Here is a 21333-nt window from a genome sequence, read left to right on the forward strand (position 1 = left end):
AAAGCGAGAGAGACTGGAATTTAGACCTCAGTCATGTCCATGGTTATGAAAGCAAGTTCTTGGCATTCAAAAATATCAAAGGTGTTTTTCTAAATAGTTGCTACCACCATCAGTCATAGACAGCGCAAAGACCATACTGACAGCACCAAAGTCATCATTGAAATGATTGATATTTGAAGGCAATACATTTTGAAGGTGTCACGTGCGAGACTCAAGTTATTGATGAATAGAATCACTGAAGTGAGGCATTTTCCTGGCCTTAAAATTCTCTTTGGCTCTCTGTGTGGTATATTGGCCATCTGACCACGTAGCACAGGAGAGAAACTAACTGGGGGGAACTGTATTCAAAATGAGGCTGTGCAAAGCAAGTTGTTGGCACTTGGGAAAGACTTGGTGTTCACAAAAATGCTTCAGAACCTCATCTATTTAGAGAGCACTCCGCTGCCACTTGCTGCATTAAAAGTTTTATAATACCTATGCAATTTTATACATAAATATCCAAATGTTTAGTCACATTCAAGTCTTTAATAAGCTTGTAGTACAAAATGCATGGATTATATCATTTAGAAGAACATGCTTTTTCAATTGGCTGATGGAATAGTCAATGAAGGTGGTAGCAAGTGATTAAGGGTCTGGCAGAGGTGTCTGATCTAACCCCATTAACTCTAAGTCATTTTACATGTTTCTGTGTATCTCAGCCTAGTCAGTGAACTAACTTTTTCTCTGCCATTAATGTCCATAATATGATTGCTCAGGACACGTCCAGGCTGTTTTATTTATGATAATTCACTGGCTGCTTTCCTGTGTTGTAATCAAGTGTTTTGATTAGGTTTAATAATGAAATTTAGAACTCAGCTACACATTTCAGCATGATCTGTATCTAAGTCTGAATGGAACACGCAGCCCTCCTTTTTTCTTTGCTATTTAGTTTGTACCATGTGAAGTGCTGTTTTCTTTTTTTGGTTCTGTTCTTTACAAGCCCTACCATAACATGAATTCTTATTCTTATTCTGATTAAAACACATCTACTGGTTAACGTTTAATAGTTTATTCTCCTTTAAGTATTCCTGTCTTTGCTACTTGAAGAGTCATTAAGCAATAGGTGTGGAAGTTAACCACAGTATGAGGTACAAATGAAAGGCTGCAGCTCACATCTGTAAACAGTAAGACTGGAATGAATTTGTAAGTCACCTAACACAGCAAATAGTCTCACACCATCCTACACTGTGTTTGTATTTCTTTAGATCAACCACAATCATCTTGGGCAGAAGAACGGGGTGCAGCAACAGTGTTCACTCAAAATAGTGACAAGGGAATTGCTGTCGTGAAACATATGCATACAGGAAAGTGAGCATGGTCATTAAAATCAGAAAGAAAAAAAAACAGTAGTGGGGTTGCCTTACCACACATGATCTTTGGCAAAACCTGACATTTTCAGCATCTACATAGCTGCCTGGAGGTTCTTGTTTACAGTGATGAAGGGGATTTTGAAAACAGTAACACATAGATGGCAGAAGGGGAGGATAAAGAGGAGTGAAAATGAGTGGCCAATTTCAGATTTAAATACACCCAGTGGCACTACATCACAGCACCAAAAGAAGTTCCACAAAACAGGAGAGGATATAATAAGATTCAAAATTTAAATAGAAATAGAGTCACTACAACAGTCGCCACATGGTTTTTTTTTTTAAAGTTATTTTTTTGGCCTTTTTGGCAGCTTTATTAGATAGGTGCAGTGAGAGAGAGACAGGAAACAGTGGAGAAGAGTCGGGGGAAGACATGCAGCAAAGGGCCGCGAGCGGGAATCGAACCCGGGCCAGCTGCATCGGGGACCAGCCCCTGTACATGGGTCACCCGCTCAACGCGTTGAGCTATACGGGCGCCCCCGACAGTCGCCACATGTTGAGAATGTGAAAGTTTTTTACTTGCCACAAATAATCAACAGGGATTCCCTGTCATTATCCCTGAGAAGAGCAACTTTTCACCAACATTTCTAGTTCAGCATCGTTACACTAAGCAGTAAAGAATTCCGATTCATCTTCACATACACACTACTACAAATACAAGTACTTGTATTTTGTAGTACTCTGCACTTGACTGTAATTATTTTTCTGTTAGTGTCATCTAAAACAGCCATTAGACTGCAAATGACAGATTTCATATTTGGATTTCAAATTTGTACACATATCTAAAAAAATGTTTTCACTTAACATCATTTTACGTTATTTATGTTATTGTGTTTAGATTGATGGGCAAGTTAAGTCATGCGCTGTTTTCTATGATCAGAGAAAACAGTGCATGTAGGTGCACTCCCCATTTCACAAGCAGCACACATTTTTAAGTGTAAATACTGCAGCCAATCATGTTCCTATAATGGTGGGAAGTTAAAATCATGATAATGATTAATATTAATTTAATTTTGCAGCCCCACTACTGTGTTAGTCCCTGTAATTAAATATATATAGCTTTGTTTTCTTTACTAGTTCAGTCTGAATCTTTCTGCCTGCACCTGCACTCTGATTATCAGGTTTGTCTGATACAGAACCTGTCCCTCTCCACCAACCTCCCCTTTTTCCTCAATTTGTTTTAAAAATAAGCATCTACACACCGCTTTATCTTTAAAGCACAAAACAGCTAAATCGCTTGTTTAACGCACCACTATGGTTAATGCAGTAGTCAACAGCGGTGGTTAGAGCGACACCAAAACAGCTGATGATCGAATGAAATGAATATGTCAAAAGAATCACAATAAAACCAAAATATAGAGACAAGCAGGGAAAAAGGAAAGCTAGAACACTGATCTGTGTATCAGCACTGTTTGCTGTTATCTATTATCTGTCCTCTCTCCCCTCACCCCAGCCAGTTGATGCAGACGCCTGCTCACGGTCAGCCGATAGTTCATTCACAGCTTTCTTCTGTTAAAAGGGAGTTTTTCTGCCCACTGTCACCAAGTGGTGCTCAGAGGGAATAAAATTATAAATGACATATAATTTCCTTAACCATGTTAGGCCACAAGAAGTCCAGCGTTCTGATGTGTATGAAATTTAAGTGCAAATAACTGAATTCTTTTTGCTTTCTCGCTTCTTGATCATCTCATAACCCTAGAGATTTTTCTTGTAATCCTTTGGACTGGCCTGACCACTAGGTTTGGAGCAACTAAATTAAACTAGATAACGTAAGTTAAAACTAGTTCTACCTTGAGCTGATCCACCTTAAAATGCACAATACACAATAATGCATCATTACCAATGATTCAGTAATGTCAGATAAAGTCAGATATCCATGACAAGAGCCATTTCACTACAGTCGAAACTTTGGATACTTTAGATACAATTTGTTAGTAATATTTCTGCACTTTCAAAAAAAGGTGGAGTTTTTGACAAACATAAATTGAAGTTGAATGTTGTTATATGGTTGCACTAGTACTTTTGCTTAAGTGAGGATATAGGCACTGGTAGATTCTGGGCTGTATTTCTACCATATTTCTGAGGATTTGGGCTTAGAGGCCTTGCAGAGAAAACACAAGGTGGTGTGTTATAGGCAGAGTCTGTTGTTGTAGATTAAATATATTGAGAACTGACTACTAGGCAACAAGAACCTCTCAACTCTACGCAGGTATTTCTGGCTCTGGTGCTGCACACACATTCTCTTGTTTGTTGTTTGTTGGTTTTTCCCTGCTTTCCTTTTCTGTCTGCCCTTTACTCTCACCCCAAGCAGTTGAGGCAGACAACCGTCCTCCTTGTGCCTGGTTCTGTCGGAGGTTTCTTTCTGATAAAAGGGAGCTCTTCCTCCCCACTATCATCAACATGCTGCTCCCAGGGAATCTTAGCAATTAATGGGTTTTCTGTGTGTAATTTTGTAGGGTCTTGACCATAATTTTGAAATGAGTCAGGTATGAATACTGTAGGGCCCAACATTTATATTTATTTTTGTCAGGTAAAGTAGTATTTATACTATTATGCAGTGTTTAAATTACTGTGATAAATTCACATATTAAATAGAACTATGGAGTCTTAACCCTTATATTTTAAAAGAATTGCAACATCAATCTTATTTCTCCAGTGGAAAGCACTTTGGCTTAGTGGTTTGTTGTTCCAAATGGTCTATATAAATAACAGTGACTCGACTTGGTTCCAGCCCTGTGCATATTCACTCTCACAAAGAATTGGTGACCTATGATAATCCTCTAGGTATCCCGAGGAAATATATGAATAATGAGATGTGCAAAACCTGTTAAGTTCAATGCATGACATTTTTTACTCTTTGCGTGCACTGTGCAATGTATCTATTTTTATTAGTTACTTGAGAGAAAGTTCCCATAATCATCTTGCCAGATATCTGAGCCAGTATGACATATTTGGCACTTTTAGTATGGAGGGGCCTCAGTGAAAGCTACGAATGACTGTTACAAGTTGTTGTCTTGGGAATCATGTAAGAACTACAGAAACAGCCACTCATTTCTTACCTTTTAGATTAGTCATTTATTGTCTATTCGGGTAGAAAGAAAACATATTGATACTTTAATTTTTTTCAAAATAAATAGAATTTAGACATAAAGCCTAAATTGATGTGATATATTTCTAATCAGCTAATACCAGCCGATACACAGTATACAACAGAAGTGAGTCCAACTGTTTGCAATTTCACTTAAACTTCAATGATTCAAAGCTGCATTATTTGCCAATAATTGCATTATTAGAGTGGTGCGAGATCCCCATTGGAAAGCAAGGATTTTTTAAAATTCTTTTTTTTTTTACATTTTTTTTTTTTTTTAACTCAAATTGGAACTCTAAAAATACTCGAAAACGTGTGAAAATTTGCGCATACATCAGGACCGGTGAAAAATTTGATATCTTAGGGGAATTGCATAGGCGTGAGCAAAAATCGTCACCTGCAAAATTTCAAGCATTTACTACGACCAGTACATGTGACCTACACTTAAGAAGTTTGGTACAAATATGCAACTCATCAAGATGCACAAAAACGCAATTGACACCCATCCCTAAAACACACCAGGAAGTCAGCCAGTTTGAATTATGTGTCATATTTTGGACAATTCTGGGTAATTTTTGGACATTTTCAAAAGCTATAAACTCAAACAGGGTAACCCTGAGAGAGCTCAAATTTGGCCAGGATGTACAGCCACCCTGCAGCATTTTGATAGCAAAAGTTATCAAAATGCTCCGCAAAAGTCTGAGGGAGTGAAAATGGCTCGGAATTTCAAGTTTTTGCCATAAAACAGTAAATGTTGTGTAACTAGCCTGTACATGCTCTCATCTGCCTGAAACTTTACATGCATGATCAGAGTTCAGTCCTCATCACATCCATAGGTCAAAATGCACTCTGAGCCACAGCGCCACCCGGTGGACATGCTCGATGTTGCTGACCAGCAAGGATGCAAGGACCCGACCAACGCTGCTTGCAGCTTTAATCTCTAATTTGAACTATAGAGTATTTCCTTGTATGAACAATCAAAAACAAACACTTAAGAACGACTATGTTGAAAATTCAGTCCTCAAAGTAGAAACTGAATGCAACAAAAGTGACTACACCTCTCATCACTGACACACAAGTTAGAACACCTGTGATCACTATAGCATAACTGAGCACGCATGTAATTTCCAGTCAGTCTAACTGCTTGACATTGTTGTTATTGATCTGTAAACAGGACAACCTTCTCAGTTCTGGACCTATGGACAGCAACTCTTTTCTTACCTTTTAGATCAGTCATTTATTGTCTATTCGCATGTCTGCGTTGTGTCTCCACATCCAACAGCAATTACCAGAGGAGCTGAAAAATCTGATTGTGAGGCAGAGATGGAAAGGGATACAGGAAGATGTGGGGCCAACTAAATATCAAAGCACCATTGTAGCTGATCAGGAGTTTTAGAGTGAGCCATTGTACCACTACTCAGACCTGTAGAGATCTTCCTCCTAAAACTGTCTAGATCTGAAAACTAAAAGTAATGCCATTACTGTAAAGTGACACAAATTTGAATCATTTTTCATTTGTACAGGGATGTATCCACTTCTGCTGTGTTATGCACACTGAACAATACTGAAATGAGGAGAAAATATTTTTAAAATGCCTTTTTTTGTCCATCAAAGCAAAACAGTGAATTTTTTTGATGAAGAGTGCCCACTGTAGACACAAATGACAGCTCTGGGCGTGGCACAGCAAAGAAGCATGTGTTAGTCATGTCAGAAATGTGAAGTGAAAGTGTTTTAACCTTAACTTCAGTCCTGCAAACTATTATAAATTTGACATTTAATGCTGAAAATAACTGGATTGGGGCTAAGGTAAGGTTGTGGTTAGGATAAACATCACAAGAGATGACTGGTTGGTGTTTAGAAGAGGACTAGGTTCAAGTCAAGGTAAGGGGGAACACACTCACACCCAAACCTCAGAATCTACAGCCAGACCAAGTAAGGCTGCAGCTGCAGAACTTCTGAGTGTACTGAGGTGTTTTATTGCTTATGGATCACACCCCTCCAAGTGACTGTGTGGAGTTGTTAATCCTCTCTGACCTCCACCTAACAGGGCCCCTGTTTGCTGTAGGGTCCAGATTAACTCCTTCATGCACTGAACACACTACCTGAGGAAATGAGTTTGTTTCTTTCAGTCTCTGCTTGGAACTCTTCAGCCTACAGACTCGCTCAAGATTTTTTTTTCTCCTTCTTTGGTCATTTATAAAAGATGTTATGCAGTGTATTGCACCAAACTTAGACCTAACGGAAATTCCCAAATACATTATCGTTCAAAAGTTTGGGGTCACTTAGTAATGACAGAAAAGCATTTTTTTTTCAATGAAGATTACACTAAATTAATCAGAAATACAGCCGGGATATTGTTAATGTGGTAAATGTCTATTCTAGGTGGAAAGTAGGGTTGAATTTAATGGAATAGTCTATCTACATAGGGGTACAGAATCCCAAACCCAGCAACCGTCACTCCTGTGTTCTAATGGTAAATTGTGTCAACTAATGGCGTTGAAAGGTTAATTGATGATTAGAAAACCTTCGTGCAATTATCTCAGCACATGAATAAAAGTGGGGGTTTTCATGGAAAACAGGGGTGACCCCAAACTTTTGAACGGTAGTGTAAGGTGTGACCTGTGCAGAAGACAGGCGTGGAAAGAAACAAGAAAAGGGAGTCGTGTCTGTGACGGTGTGAGACCGAGCGCCACCCTTCTTTACCTGCTTGCATTTGTCCTCCGCTCCCTTCTTGTCCCCCTCAGCCTGCTCGGCGCGGTCAATCGCGTTCTCCTTATCCAGCTTCAGCATCTGCATTTTCTTCTTGATGGCCTCCATGTTTCGTCGGGCGGTGTGGTCTGAGCAGAGGGAGAAGGGTGCTCGGCTATCCGGACAGTCAGGCGCTGTTTCAGGGATGGAGGTGGACTGAAGAGGCTGCGAGAGAGCGCGAGGATGAGACTAGCAGCTGCACGAGCCCCGGGCTGTTTTTTTTTCAAAGTGATTCCGCGCGGGTCCATGTCCATATTTAGGCAGCGAGAGTTGTTCAGTCGGTGGGTGACGTCTGTCAGCAGTCTGTGAGAATGAATCTCTGAACGACGTGGACATCAGCAGAGGTAAACGGAAAACACACATTTCAACTCACGTCTATGGAGAAAAAGTTCAACCACAGAGAGATTTATGAAATCATTTTCAATAACACAATTTCCTCCTGCATGCCCACTTTCTCACCATAGTACCTCTCCTGACCAGTGGGTACCGTCTGTTTTCATTCCAGGTCTTTTTTTTGTGAGAGTGCCCTTGCTAATCTTTAAATAGAACTGAAAATATTTCACTGGCATTATGAAATCAGAGAGTTTTGGGTCATTCCAGAATTGGAGGACACTTTATGTCCCGCCCATCACATTTCAAATAATCCATGTACAAAATGCTAAAACATGCAGTTGTTATGTAAATATGCTTGTACTGAGACCAAATCTAAAGAACTAGGAGAAAAGAATGTTTGAAAGCGTTTTTCAAAATACGAAATAAGTCTGGAGTTCCCCCAAAATGGCATTTTTCACTGGTCCCACCCCGGTGATGAACAAATTCAACCTCAAATAAAACAGTTAAAATGAAATTTATATTTTTTTTCATTGATATCCGAGCCAAAGTCTGGACTTGAATCCAAATGAGATGTTGTGGCCATAACTTAAAGGGGCAGTTAATGCTCGTAAATCATCTAATGTGGCTGAATTAAAACTATTCTGCAGAGAAGACTGGATCAACATTCCTCCATGGCGATGCAAAAGATTGATCACAAGCTATCACAAACATTTATCTGCAGTTGTTGCTGCCAGGAGTCGACTAATTAGGTTTCAGGCCAATTACTTTTTCACAGGGAGGGATATCGGTTTACAGTTAATCTTCAATAAATCATTATTTAAAAGCTGCATTTTGTGTTTTGTGGGTTGTCTCTGTCTAATATTCAATAAATATAAATGTCTGATGAACTGGAACGTTTCAGTGTAAGAAATGTGCAAAAATAGAAGACATCAGGAAAGGGGCAAATACTTTTTCACAGTGCTGTAATAATTATGTGTGCAAAAAGCTACCTAGCTCACTGTATGTTATGCTAGTAACATTTTACTGTATAAACTTGATAATAACATTATTCTATATTAGCACTAAGTAGCTTATATTTTTAACTAGTGTCAGCTAAGCATCCCAGGTCATTGGCAGTTTGGCATTATTATTATGTAAGGAATTCAAAATACAAGGATAATTATTATTAGATTATATCTCTTGAACTAGGCCCATTCATTCCAAATAGTTTAGAAATATTCAAACCATATTTTTAAAAATTTAAATTTCTGTACACGTTACTTAACATTTATGTTGCAGGTAAAATCAGAGCAGCATCACATTTTTGAAGTTAATGTATATTTTTTATTTTTACTTTTCAATTAGTATTTTTTAATTAGGCTAATTAAAAGTGGCAATACTGTCCTGTAATCTTTTGCAGACTTTACTGGCAATGCAATTAGAAATATGGGATCAATGTAAAACACTTTCAATTCAATAAAATTTGATTTTTATAGCGCCAGTTGCAATTCACATTGTCTCAAGATGCTTTACAGAACCCAAATGACTTTCCTCTTCAAATGCAGTAGACAAGTATCCTAAAATTGTACAGATATTTCAGTAAATGTACTTCGGTCAGTTGAAGAACTATTGAAATCACAAAACCCACAAACAAGTTATTATACCACTTTTATTTGAAGATGGACAAGCTGAAAACACAAAACCATTGCGAGTGTTTTGGCTGGGACTATCAGCACCTGTATGGTCAGCACCAGATGCTTGGGGAACCCAAAAGCACCCAGCAGGACTTCTTGGCCTTGAGGAGGGTGGTCCGCCCGGCTGAGTGCACCATCAGAACCACCCTCCCCAACCTGCAGGACATTTACAGCAAACACTGCAGGGTAAAGGCCAGGAAGATTCCTAGTGAGCCCACCCACCCCACCAACAGACTGTTCTCTCTGCTGCCACCAGGGCGGCGTTACCGCTGCCTGAAGGCAAACACAGAGAGGATGAGGAGGAGCTCCTTCCCACAGGCTGTCCTCCTGCTGAACCTGAAACAATAGACCCAATAGACAATCAACCTGCAAACTGTGTTCAATATCCATTCACTTTCACCTTGTATATATATTATTTGCACTATTTCACTTTCATTTATATATTTATTTTGCTCATTTCTATCTGTATATGTGTATGTATATATATTCATATTTATAAATGAATGTGAATATATGTATAGCTGTATATATGTATGTATATATGTGTGTATATGTATGTGTGTGTGTATATAGATAGATAGATAGATAGATAGACAGATAGATAGATAGATAGATATACATATTTCTTGTGTGTTTTTATTCTTTACTCTTGTTTCGGTTTAGAACAGGTGCACAATGCATTTCACTGCGCATTATGCTATGTATAATTGTGTTTGTGATAAGTAAAGGTCTTGAATCTTGAATCCTGAATCTTGAAACCAAAAAGCTGAACTTTCAAATGTTACATTTTGAAAGTAAATGAAGGTGAAATAAGAAGACAGCTGCTGTAACCTGCATGTCATGTGAAAATAGAGCATGACCAACAAATCAAAGCTGCTATTCCTTTGTCTTCGACTCCATTTCCTTTTTTCTGTGAATGAGGAGGTGCGGTCCTGCTGCAGATCAAAGCAGTTTCAGGGGGCATGAAACAGAATGGGCCAGGTGAAAAAAAAAAATACAGACGAGGTGGTGGAACTGGATCACACCAGCAAATGTATACAACACATTAGCTGTTCCATAAAATGCAGTGTGCACTTTTAAGCACAGATTTCAAAAGTCATTCCATCAATTTATTTGTTGCAGCTGAAGATGATAAAGGACAGAGGCATGGATGGGGAATTTTTTTTAATACATCAAAAGACATATCAAAATGCATTAAACAAAAAGAAATGCAATCACAGTACAAATCAAAATGTCAGAAATAGCAAATGGTTGAATGAATAAAGTGAATTATTCTGGCTTTAATTCTCCTTACTTTATTTATAATAACTACTATATTTTCCAATGTTGTCACAGTATTAAAATTAGGAATCTAATACAATGTAATGCAAACAACAGATATTTATCATGACGGAATGTTAACTAAATAAAATAACATTGGGAAGTCAGTTCTTTTATTGACAGTAGTTTGTTCTTTGTTTTGTGCACACAGTGGATTGGAGGGAATAGCAGGCTGGGTTTTACACTTTTCAGCCACAAAATTAAAACCACCTGCAAACATTTTATAGGTCCTCTTGTGCAAAACACTTCTGACCCATTGAGGCTCGGACTCCACAAGAAGGTGTAGTGTTGTATCATGCACCAAGATGTTAGCAGCAGATCCTTTAAGTCCTGGAAGTGGGGCCTCCATGGATCAGATTAGTTTTCCAGCACATTCCACAGATGCTCAGTTGGATTTAGATCTTGGGAATTTGGAGACAAATTCAACACCCTGAACCCTTTGTCAAGATTTCTCTTAACCATTCTTGTTTGCAGTGTGACGGGGTGCAGTATCCTGCTTTAAGAGTTCTCTGCCATCAAAGAATACATTTGCCGATAAGTGTGGGTTATGTTTGTCAACCTACCATCCACATGAACGCTAGTAAACAAAATTCCTGGATCCCTAAAATTGCCTCTGCCTCTAACACTGCCTCTGCCGGCTCGGCTTCTTTCCATAGTGCATCCTGCGGCAATCTCTTTTCCAGATAAACAACTCAAATGCAACCAGCCATCCACTTGATGGGACAGAAAACATGATTTATCAGACCACTGAGACCACCTTCTTCCATTGTTCCATGGTCCTGTTCTGATGCTCACTTGTCCATTTAAGCTTTCAGTTGTGAAAAGAGGCCAGCGTGGGCACGAACAATGCAATCAAGTGTGATGTGTTCTGACAGTTATCTGTCACAGCCAGCATTAAGGTTTTCAGCAAGTAGTACTACACTACTTTCTGTTAGATTGGATCACACAGGAAAACCTTTGCTCCACAAGCACATCAGTAAACCGTGGTTGTCCATGACCCTGTTACCAGATTAAAGTCTTGATCTCTCTCTCACCTCCACACTGACTAATAACAATGTGAATGTCTGTTTCAGAGGTATAGAAAATGTTGGACACAGATCCTCTCAAACCAGAAGCTAACTAGAAAAAAGGGCCCCAGATGCTTGGGGAATCCAAAAGCTCCAGGGTCACTGTGTAACAAGCGGTTTGATTTGATTTTAACTTAAGAGCCAGTAGCTTTGGACCTTCAAATATGTCAATATACCCTGCTGAAGCACAAAAGTAGGGTGAGTCCTATTTAATTAACTACCATTACTGGCCGCACTGACTTCCTAAGTATTTATGGTTCTCTTATGCATTGTCTTTATTCTCTCTGCTACGATCTCCTCCCTCTTCTTTAGCTTCACCCCAACCAGTCGAGGCCACCATTGTGGAGTCTGGCTTTGCTGGAGGCTTCTTTCTGTTGAAAAGCATTTTTTCTATTCTCACTATCACCAAATAGCTGCTCAAAGGGAATCATTTGGATTGGATTTATCTTTTCATATACTATTGTAAGGCATTCACTTTCCCATGTAAATTGTTTTGAGATGACACGTCCGATTAAAATAAAACTGAACTGAATCCTTGGTCCTGATGACCTCGTGATAAAAGCTGGCTTAAAATCCAGTTTAAAGATTGTCATATAAGGTAATATTATGCTTACATGGTCTATATTATTAAATTCCTTTTATTGCTCAAATTATGACACAGAAAAGTGCAACAAAATAGAATCATAGCTGAATGACCACTGTACACCACAGAGGCCCAATACTGTCAATAGGGGCCCATCAACATACAGTATCTTTGCACAAAAGCATGCTCCTACAATATTATAGAGAGAAAGTCAAAAATATCCAATTGAACAAGAGCTTGTTATCAAGAAAAACCCTGTTTTAACAGTGAAAACCTCTGGCAGAACCAGACTTTTGGTTGGAGACCGTCTGCCTCCAAGCAGAGGGAGACAGAACTGATGAGCTTAGAGAAACAAATGGAAACTGGGCAGGTTGGTGTGGCTGGTAATTCTTTAAAAAATCTCTATTGTAGGAACAAATAAACTGAAGAACATGCCATTAAAATGATAGGATACAACATGATTTATAACTGTACCAGAAAATGTAGTTATAAACTTGAAGTGCCTCTGTATAGTCGACCAAATGTTTATGATAACTGTCCAAGTTTTGATTGGCTGGCTGGTTGCAAGGTAAAAAAAAACAAAAAAAACAAAACACAACCTGACAACTGTTTATGTGTATAGTCCCTACAGGTTTTACCTAATAATTGCATACTGGATAACCCTAAAAGGACATATGATGCTGCCTTATTATTCGCTAACCTTAAACATGGCTTGTTATTTCAAACATGTATGTAGCCTAACATTAGCCACTTGGCATGGCCAATCACTCTGACATAAGATAACCCAGATAAAATACCTTATTAGGCTTACGAAAAAAGATCAGAGAGTCTTCTTGCTGTTTTATTTATTTTTGACACATTCAGAATCATTGCCACTTTGCCCGGTATCACTGCAATGTCCTTTGTGTTTGCTTGTAAAGCTGCTATTTTAAAAGCCTGATTATATTATGTTTTTTTCTGGAAGATAAAAATATTTTGAGTCTCCTAAAACTATATAGCTAAACATTAAATTAATATAATAAAGGTCTGATGAATGGTTGACTAGGAAAATATTTGGTTGCGGCAACCCTAGTATGAATATGTAAAATAGAGCTCACTGAAAACTTTCATCAAATATATTCATAGGAAACAAACCAAGCTGCTTATTTCTCCTGTAGTTACACATTTCAAAAAAAGTAGATGGTTTCAGCTGTTGAGGTGAGTTGAATGAGAAATGTAAATATGAAACTGTCAAGAAACTCATGTCCACGGTTTCACTGAAAACTGGCTTTATTGAATATAAATCGGTTACAGTGCCCATCAGGTGGTATGTGCACTAGCATTAGAATTATACCATGGTAAAGTCAAAATGTGAACAAAAGAAAAAAAAGACTTTTTAAGGTTGGGGGCTGTCTTTTCACAGAGTTGTCCAAATGTAGGCATCCTTAGACAAGACAATGTCGCTTCTAATGGCAGGCAAGCATCTTGCACGGCAACTCTGCCACCATTGGTGTGTGTGTGTTTGTGTGTGTGTGTGTGTGTGTGCAAAATGGATAACTGAGAGGCCAAAATTGTTTAACATTCTGTAAACTGCTATGGTAAAAGGGTGCTACACTAAGTACAGTCCATTTGCAATGATTATGGTCATATTCTACTTACTGCTGTGTGTTTAAAAAATAATATGTGACCATTTGATGTGTGAGGGTAGATTTTAATTGTGAGCCAATAATTTACTAAAATGAATTATGAACTAAGTGCAGTTGAAGGGTAAATGGTATTAGATAATTGTACTTGATAAATCCATCATGAAGGCACTTGACAAGCACAGATCCTTACGCTTATACACTATAAAAGTATGCCCACATTAGACCTTTGGTGATAGGCTGAACTGTATGCAAATAATATCTAACAAGGAAGCATTAGTAAGCAAAAGCATCAATGTATACCTCAGACCTCTAGCATCATTACTGTGACAAGAATTCTATAGAAAATAGCACTGTGCCATAATCAGACCCAAATTTTGGCACAGATAACATGTTATTGGAGTGAGTTATTAAACACAATGAACATCCAAATACAGTCAAACTGATGTCAAATATTTAGGTAATTAAATATATGGCTTCATAATCATCACACAAATATGTCTTCTTCTCTTGCAATCCAGGTCAGTACTGTAGCTGCTTAAACACAAATTCTAACACACAAGAAAATAGTGACAATGAAAAAAAAAACACAGTTACTGGAGGATACCTTTAAAATATATTTCATAGCTCATTCTTTAAAACAATGTTTTTTTCCCACTCTGATTCGTTTCATCGTAGCTACTATTTCTAAATCTAAAGTTAAAAATTGCAACATTTTATTTGATTGTTCTTATTTCAGATTTAAATAGTATGACAAGTAATTGAGCATCATCATTTATGTGACCAGACCTCTGTTTCACAATGAACTATCATCTACACATCAAGGCTCTTTTTCTGTCACTGTGGTTACATACACAAAAAACATTTGCATAGAAAATGTGCACAGATTATGCGCAATTGGTATAGAAGCATAAACTGCTTGCCTTTATATCTCTTATATGTCACAGTAAAGCTCCAACAGTGAAGGCAAGCAAAATTTATTGGCAGATCAGGTTGCGAACTACAGGGAAGCCGGGGGGAACTGGGCTGAAACACTGACAATATGCTATTCATCCACTACATTTTTATTTTTCTGTATTGTAAAAATCTGCTCTTATAATTCACAATAACAATATTCTTATTCAAAATAAGAATAACGATAATGATAAATAATAGCTAAATCAAGTGCTTCCTAAATGTCGTATCTGTCATTTAAAACAAAAAAAAGAGAAAATAAAGTGAGCTCCCCAAAAGCCACAGTGTAGTTCGCACACTTGGCAGATCATTTTACCAGCCACACAACATGTATACAAAAACTTGGGAAAAAATACAAAGACTAAAAATAGATATGTTGAAAAGTATGTGATCATATGTTATCAAAAGCACGGCTACCTTAAGAAGGACTTAAGGCATATATAGCTCAGTATTATCAAAATTTAAAACCATTGGCACTGTTATACTTTTGACTTGGAAAATTAAATACAGAAACAGACTGATAAAAACCATCCTGATACATCCCTGCAGACTCATAGTCAGTCTGTCTAATGTTACATTTCCACTGAAGAGCGAGCTGGAGGAAGGTCCTGAGCACTCCAAGGATCACTTCTGCGTTTCAGATGATACTGTGTTTTCTGCGTGCAGACACACACACACACACACTTACTGTTCCTGGCCATCCTCCCGCAGCTCTGAAGGAAGAAACTTGTACTGCTGCTGTCTGATCATAGCCAGCTTCTTCCTGGCCTCATCCAGCTCCCTTTCTTTCCTCAGCATCTCCTCCTGAGCAGCAATGATCTGCATATGACAAAAGACAGTAAGTATGCATGCATTAAATCCCTTAAGCTTATGGTTTGGAAACCATAACTAAGCAGAACCATCAGCAGGAGAAGTAGCACGAGCAGAAATATCATTACATTGTGTTGTTGTTTTTGGACAGCACGGTGCTGCAGTCGTTAGCACTGTTATGTCACAGCAATGCATTTCTTGGTTTGAACCTGCATGTCAGCTGGGCCTTTCTGCAGTTTGTATGTTCTCTCTGTGCGGGTTTTTAGCAGGTATTTCAGCGTCCTGTAAAGTTTGTCTGTCACAAATGCAGTTTGTGTTAGGCCTGTGAGAGACTGATGACCTGTCCATAGTATATCCTGCCACTTGCCCAGTACTAGCTGGGATAGACCCCAGCCCATAGCCCCTCTACAGGTGTAACTGATGGGTGGGTGGCTGTCCTTCCACTCTGCTGGTGACAGTAAACAAAGTGTATCTACACATCCCATCTATAAATACCATGTGGCAACCTAGATCTTGCTTCTTTGCTCCTATCGCCTGGCGTTCTGCGCAGGTTAAATGCTCCCGAAGAGCCGTGTTTAGCTTCTGCATTTTGCTTGCAGCTGTTTTTGTGCCTGTTTAACATAATAACACACATGTACATAGAGTGTTTAGATATCTACGGTGTCAAGACAACATATGTTCACCCTCTGAAATCACTGGTTATCTGTTTAAACTGGCCATGAAGTTGCAAGTATAATAGACAATAAAATGTGCTTATGGTAATCACACTACCATTACTAATTAATGATAATTTTATCAATTTGTAACAGTAACTAATCATTTTTATTCTGTAGTGAACACAGCCATTAAACATCCAAAATGCTGGTGAAAACGGTAACTGAACTTTTGGATCAAATACCGTATGAAGACTGATAAAGTGGGGATTTTCAAACACTGATGAAGAGCTTTAAAAACTCTTTCTCAGATAAATGAAGGACTTCTCTATGTGAACTGGTTCAAATTTTTTGGACTTTAAAAAAATGTGCGTAATGAAGTGGCACAGAGATCAAATGCATTTATTATTTAAATAAATGAAATCTGAGCTGCTTGTTACTTTTCTTGTTTGATTAAACTGTGAGGTACATCTGCTGCATGCACACATCTTTTACAGTTTAGTTTTTCTCGATTTTTGTGTCCAACCCTGTTTAAGGACACTTTCAGCGAGAAAGAAAGCATTCATTTAATTAAAAGTAAAAAAAAATCTTTGTGTAAATATCTCATGTTACAATGCAGACACATGCAGCCTATAGTCAGGTGTGGCTTATATGTACAAAACTTGCATATATGAAGCCATAAGTGACCCACCTGCTCTAAACAGACACATGACAAAACATATCACACACACACAGTGGCAGAAAAAAGTCTTTGGACACCCCATACATCTGTGAAATATTGCATTAAGAATCACTCTTAGGAGGACTCTTCATGTGCAAATTCCTTTTGTAAAATCACAGCCATAATACCAAACAAATCCTAAAAAAGCCATTAAAAACTTAAAATTGATTGGTTCCATAAAAATAAGAAATTTTGAGTATTGGGTCATTTTGATAGAATTTAGCTTTGCTAGTTTTTCTTGTAAACAACAAACAAAAAAATATCATTTGTATTTGTTTGTGTCTGTCTAATGCAGCCACACCTTTTGAAACACAAAAAACATTTTTACACCATTTTCCATCATTTCATGATGATATTTGAGATGCAAAATTTTAAGGTCGTCTGAAAACTTTTTTCCACCACTGTATATATTATATATGCACGTGTGTGTGTGCGTGTGCATGTGTGTGTCTGTGTGTGTGCATTTGACGAACCTGAGCAATACCTCCGACCATTTTACTCTTGACCACCACAGCCTGGTCATCCTGAGCATCAAATGCAGCTTTCTGAGCTGCTTTCACCAGGTTATCCGAGGCTCTCTTCACTGCATTTCCAGCGGCCTGCACACACATAGAGTCAAAACTTTAAAATAAATATTATGACATAGGTTTCAGAAAAAAACAAGGAAGAGACCCTGGATTAAATAGCTGTTTTCGTCTAACAATCAGGGAAGATATAGTGAACTATAAATTATTTGCTGAACAGAAGTCTAATACCTCTAACCATGGATCATGAATCTGTCTTTGAGGGAAAGTGAAACAGTCACATGAAGACTTGTAGTGGCAGATACATCAACTGTGGTTCTACTGAACAGCAACTCCTGGAAAGGGAATGGTAAGTTTCACCAGTGCTCAGACAGAACACCACGACAGTTTTTCTTCCTACATAGTGCTTGAGAATAGCTGTAAAAGGCAACAGGGATCATCCTGATAAACAACAAAGGCAAACACTTGGCTCTAACAAAGCCAAGTTTTCTCCTTTTGCAACTCTGTGGTCTGAAATTAGCCAGTGACCTGGCAGACAGAACTCTTACACAGACACTGGTAAATCTTCCTCTACTGGTCTATCTTTGGCTGGAATGTTACTCTTAGTTGGGCTTGGACATACCAAGAGTATAATACTGTGAAGCTACCTTCATAAGCTGTGTCAGAGTTTGGGTCCTAGGAAGTACCGCTGGGAACTGATTGTAAAAATGTACATCAAATTAATTGTTAAAAAACATATTAATGGCCTGTTAAAACTTGTACATTCCTTCTTCCTGCACACAAATTCAAGGACACCATATCCTTATAGCTCTACTGTTCCTATAATACCACTCTTCCCCTAACTGACTACACCAGGCCCATTAATGCTGTTTTTATTTCATTATTTATCTGCTTAAATCACATATTCCACGACATCAGTGACCTGACAGCTCATGTTTCACTCACATGTTGCTGTGGCCCAATTACTGTCTATTGCAAGTGAGATGGACAAAGTCATGTAGTTATCATACATGACTAAAAACAGCATCTTCAAACACCAAGTTATAGCTTTTTGGTTTAAATGTGGTGTTTTAAGGTGCTCCCTAATCATAGAGACATAACAGATTTTTCAGACCACCACCCAGTGTAAGGTGTTTGCCACTGCTGCTGATTACTAATGTGTTTTTTTTTAGTGTTTCTGTAATGGTTAATCTGCCAGTATGTGTAAGTTCTTTAATAAAAATGACGTCTTAATGCTAAAATAGAATTATTGTTGTTATTCAGGAATTTTCAAATTTACTGTTTTATTGTCGGGCATCTCAAGATCTGACCACTGCTGACACAAACCTTTGTTGCATGCTGCCCTCTTTGTCCATCTCATGTCCTGTCTGTATCTTAATTAATGGCATATAATAAAGACAAAATGGTGTGAGATGTCTGAATGAACTGATTTTAATCAGGATTGCTTATCAGATAATGATAAACACAACATGCCTGCTTACACCAATTAATATGGCACTTCAGGTTTTGGTCAATATTTGCCCCAGATTATGTATATCACAATGTGTGAAATTCTATCCTGCAATTTGCTAAGATGTTTTAATTGATAGTAGCCATCTTGTTGGACCATTGTTGGCTGTATATAGTAGAACTGTGAAGCTGCCAAAATTGATTGATACAGTTAAAATCCAAAATGTAGATGTCACAATACTGTAGCTCACATTATGCAAATCAGTTAAAAATCCATCATGGTGCCCACGATTCCCCAAGAGGCCGTTTCATATACTGAGTTGGTGAGTCAAATTTGAAGTCAGTAGGATTCATGATGTGAGAGTCAGCCATTCAAAAGTTCTACTTTTTCAACTTTGAATTATAGCAGGCCAAGTGAAATCATATCTTGTGTGAATGCTTTCACATTAGTTTTGGTTATGATGTCAAGTTTCATGTCACTTGGTAGGTCCAATTTACAGTAAATTAACGGACATAAAATGACAGATAATGATAAACACAAAACACCTACATGGACAGAGCAACATATACTTTAGTTTTTGGTTAATGCTTGCTCCCAGATCGTGTCTATCAAAATTGGTGAAATTGTTCACTGAACTTTGCGGTACACTTTTTGGCATCCCCATTCCCAATTCTTTCAATAAGACAAACTCCATGATTCCCATCTCTAACAACAATAATCTCCTCGGTATATTCATTTGGTAGCATCTATGTTGGTAGAATTTCAACAGTTATGCTGTTTGTGATGAGTGTGCAGTATGCACATCTCAATCCAATTACCTTCTCCATCAGGTGCATTTGCATGCACATGGTCAGGAGTGCTTCTAAATATATGGTCACTCAAGAAAATACTGGTAAATTGCATTATATGTATGGAAAAATGGTATGGATATATTTACACCAGAACTGTGCCTATAAATGATAAATTTGTCCCTAGATTTGCTTCAACTTACATCTACTTAAAAGCCAATATTGACACAGATACAGATTATTATTCAACATGTTAAACTATTTATTTAAATGTAATATATCTAATGTGATTACAAGGCCTGCACTCATCTTTAAATAGTCATCTTCATATTGTCAACAATAGCATGTAAACATGCTGAGGTTGACTGCCATTACTTTGCATTACTGTAAGTAGTACAAAATAACTGGCAACTCAGTGTGTAAGCCAGTTCTATCACTGAATGACTGGTGGCCATCAGGAACAGGTCAAACGACCACCCTTCACCCAATATTCACACATTCAACAGAGAGACTACATTATTTAGCCCTCTGAATAATTACAGCCTTGAAAAGCACCCATAGCCAAGAGTGAAGAGAGCAAATGCAGCAAGTGTAATCATAGATCAGGGCTAATGTTTCCAGTTCTTGGTGCCATGGATGAACTGGGTGGATTGTTACCAGAGCTCCTGTAGACATAAATGTATGGGAATTACTGAGGTGGCAGCTGCAGGCCCAGAAGAGGAGGAGATAAGCCACTGCTGATTGGATCAGAGAATATGAGCTGGCCAGGCCAGGCCGATGTGCTCACAGTTAGCAAACACACAGCCTCAAAGACAGTATTTTTGGGTGGATGAGGTGACAGGAGATACTTGTACTTTCTGTTATGTCTTGCAACTGAGCGCGTCAGTTACACATAAAGGTCACAAGAACCATCCTGTCCGAGACTATTTCCATCAGTGCGTTCAGTGAAGTTTAAGAAGAAAAACTTTTAGAATCTTTTGAAAGCAGCACAGTTTCATACAGAGGTTAATTTCCTGTTGTTGTGGGGATCCATATGCAACCTCTGACAACAGTTCTTTTAGGGAAGAGGACGGAGCTGCTTCTTTCCAATTAGGGAGGTGGAAAGTGGTGAATGTCTTTGTGCATTAAAAAACATACTCTGAGCAGGTGCTTTGGCACAGTTTAGATTGTTTTCCCTCAGACTCCTCAGGTCAATACAACTGAATTCAGTGGTGTCAAGTGTGACTCTGGAGGACGAATGTATGATGCACAACCCTGTAAAATTCGAACAAAATGACAAGCACACTCTTGGTCACACTATTGATCTGATGCGCCTTTTCCAGTCTTGGAGACTGTAGACTTTTTCATTGAAGACTGCTGTTTTGCCTCTGGGCTTCAGGTGTACATATAGTGATAATCCACGACTTATAGATTGGGTGGGGTTGACAAACTTTGACATGTGTTCTCTATGCCAGTTTGAGGTCCATGGGCAGATCACATATGCACACTTGCAGGTAGCCAGAGTAAGACTTCCAGAGAGCCATACCAGTCAGGTACAGTTTTTGAGTGCCATAGGCACGTCTTCTTTATCACACCTCGTAAAAATACTGAAAT

At 38.3% G+C, this 21333-nt stretch overlaps 2 protein-coding genes across 5 annotated transcripts in view; both read right to left on the bottom strand.

Moving 5' to 3' along the window:
* Positions 1-7439, bottom strand: part of tpm2 (tropomyosin 2 (beta)) — a 30229-nt gene extending 22790 nt beyond the window's left edge. Inside the window, exon 1 of one of the 4 annotated variants that reach the window (XM_023273079.3) lies at positions 7198-7439. In XM_023273079.3, the coding sequence (XP_023128847.1) occupies positions 7198-7311 (114 nt within the window). In that variant the 5' untranslated portion in view covers positions 7312-7439. The remainder of the gene's footprint in view (positions 1-7197) is intronic. The other 3 variants (XM_023273077.3, XM_055019236.1, XM_023273076.3) reach the window with 3 other exon arrangements.
* A 6025-nt stretch (positions 7440-13464) lies between these two features.
* tln1 (talin 1) overlaps positions 13465-21333 on the bottom strand; it is a 79461-nt gene continuing 71592 nt past the window's right edge. The window contains exons 56-57 of the mRNA XM_023273066.3: positions 17452-17577; positions 13465-15613 (exon numbers count right to left, since the gene is read on the bottom strand). Of these exons, the coding sequence (XP_023128834.1) occupies positions 15479-15613; positions 17452-17577 (261 nt within the window). The 3' untranslated portion in view covers positions 13465-15478. The remainder of the gene's footprint in view (positions 15614-17451; positions 17578-21333) is intronic.

Source organism: Amphiprion ocellaris, chromosome 17 (assembly GCF_022539595.1).
Source record: "Amphiprion ocellaris isolate individual 3 ecotype Okinawa chromosome 17, ASM2253959v1, whole genome shotgun sequence".
Classification (NCBI taxonomy): domain Eukaryota; kingdom Metazoa; phylum Chordata; class Actinopteri; family Pomacentridae; genus Amphiprion; species Amphiprion ocellaris.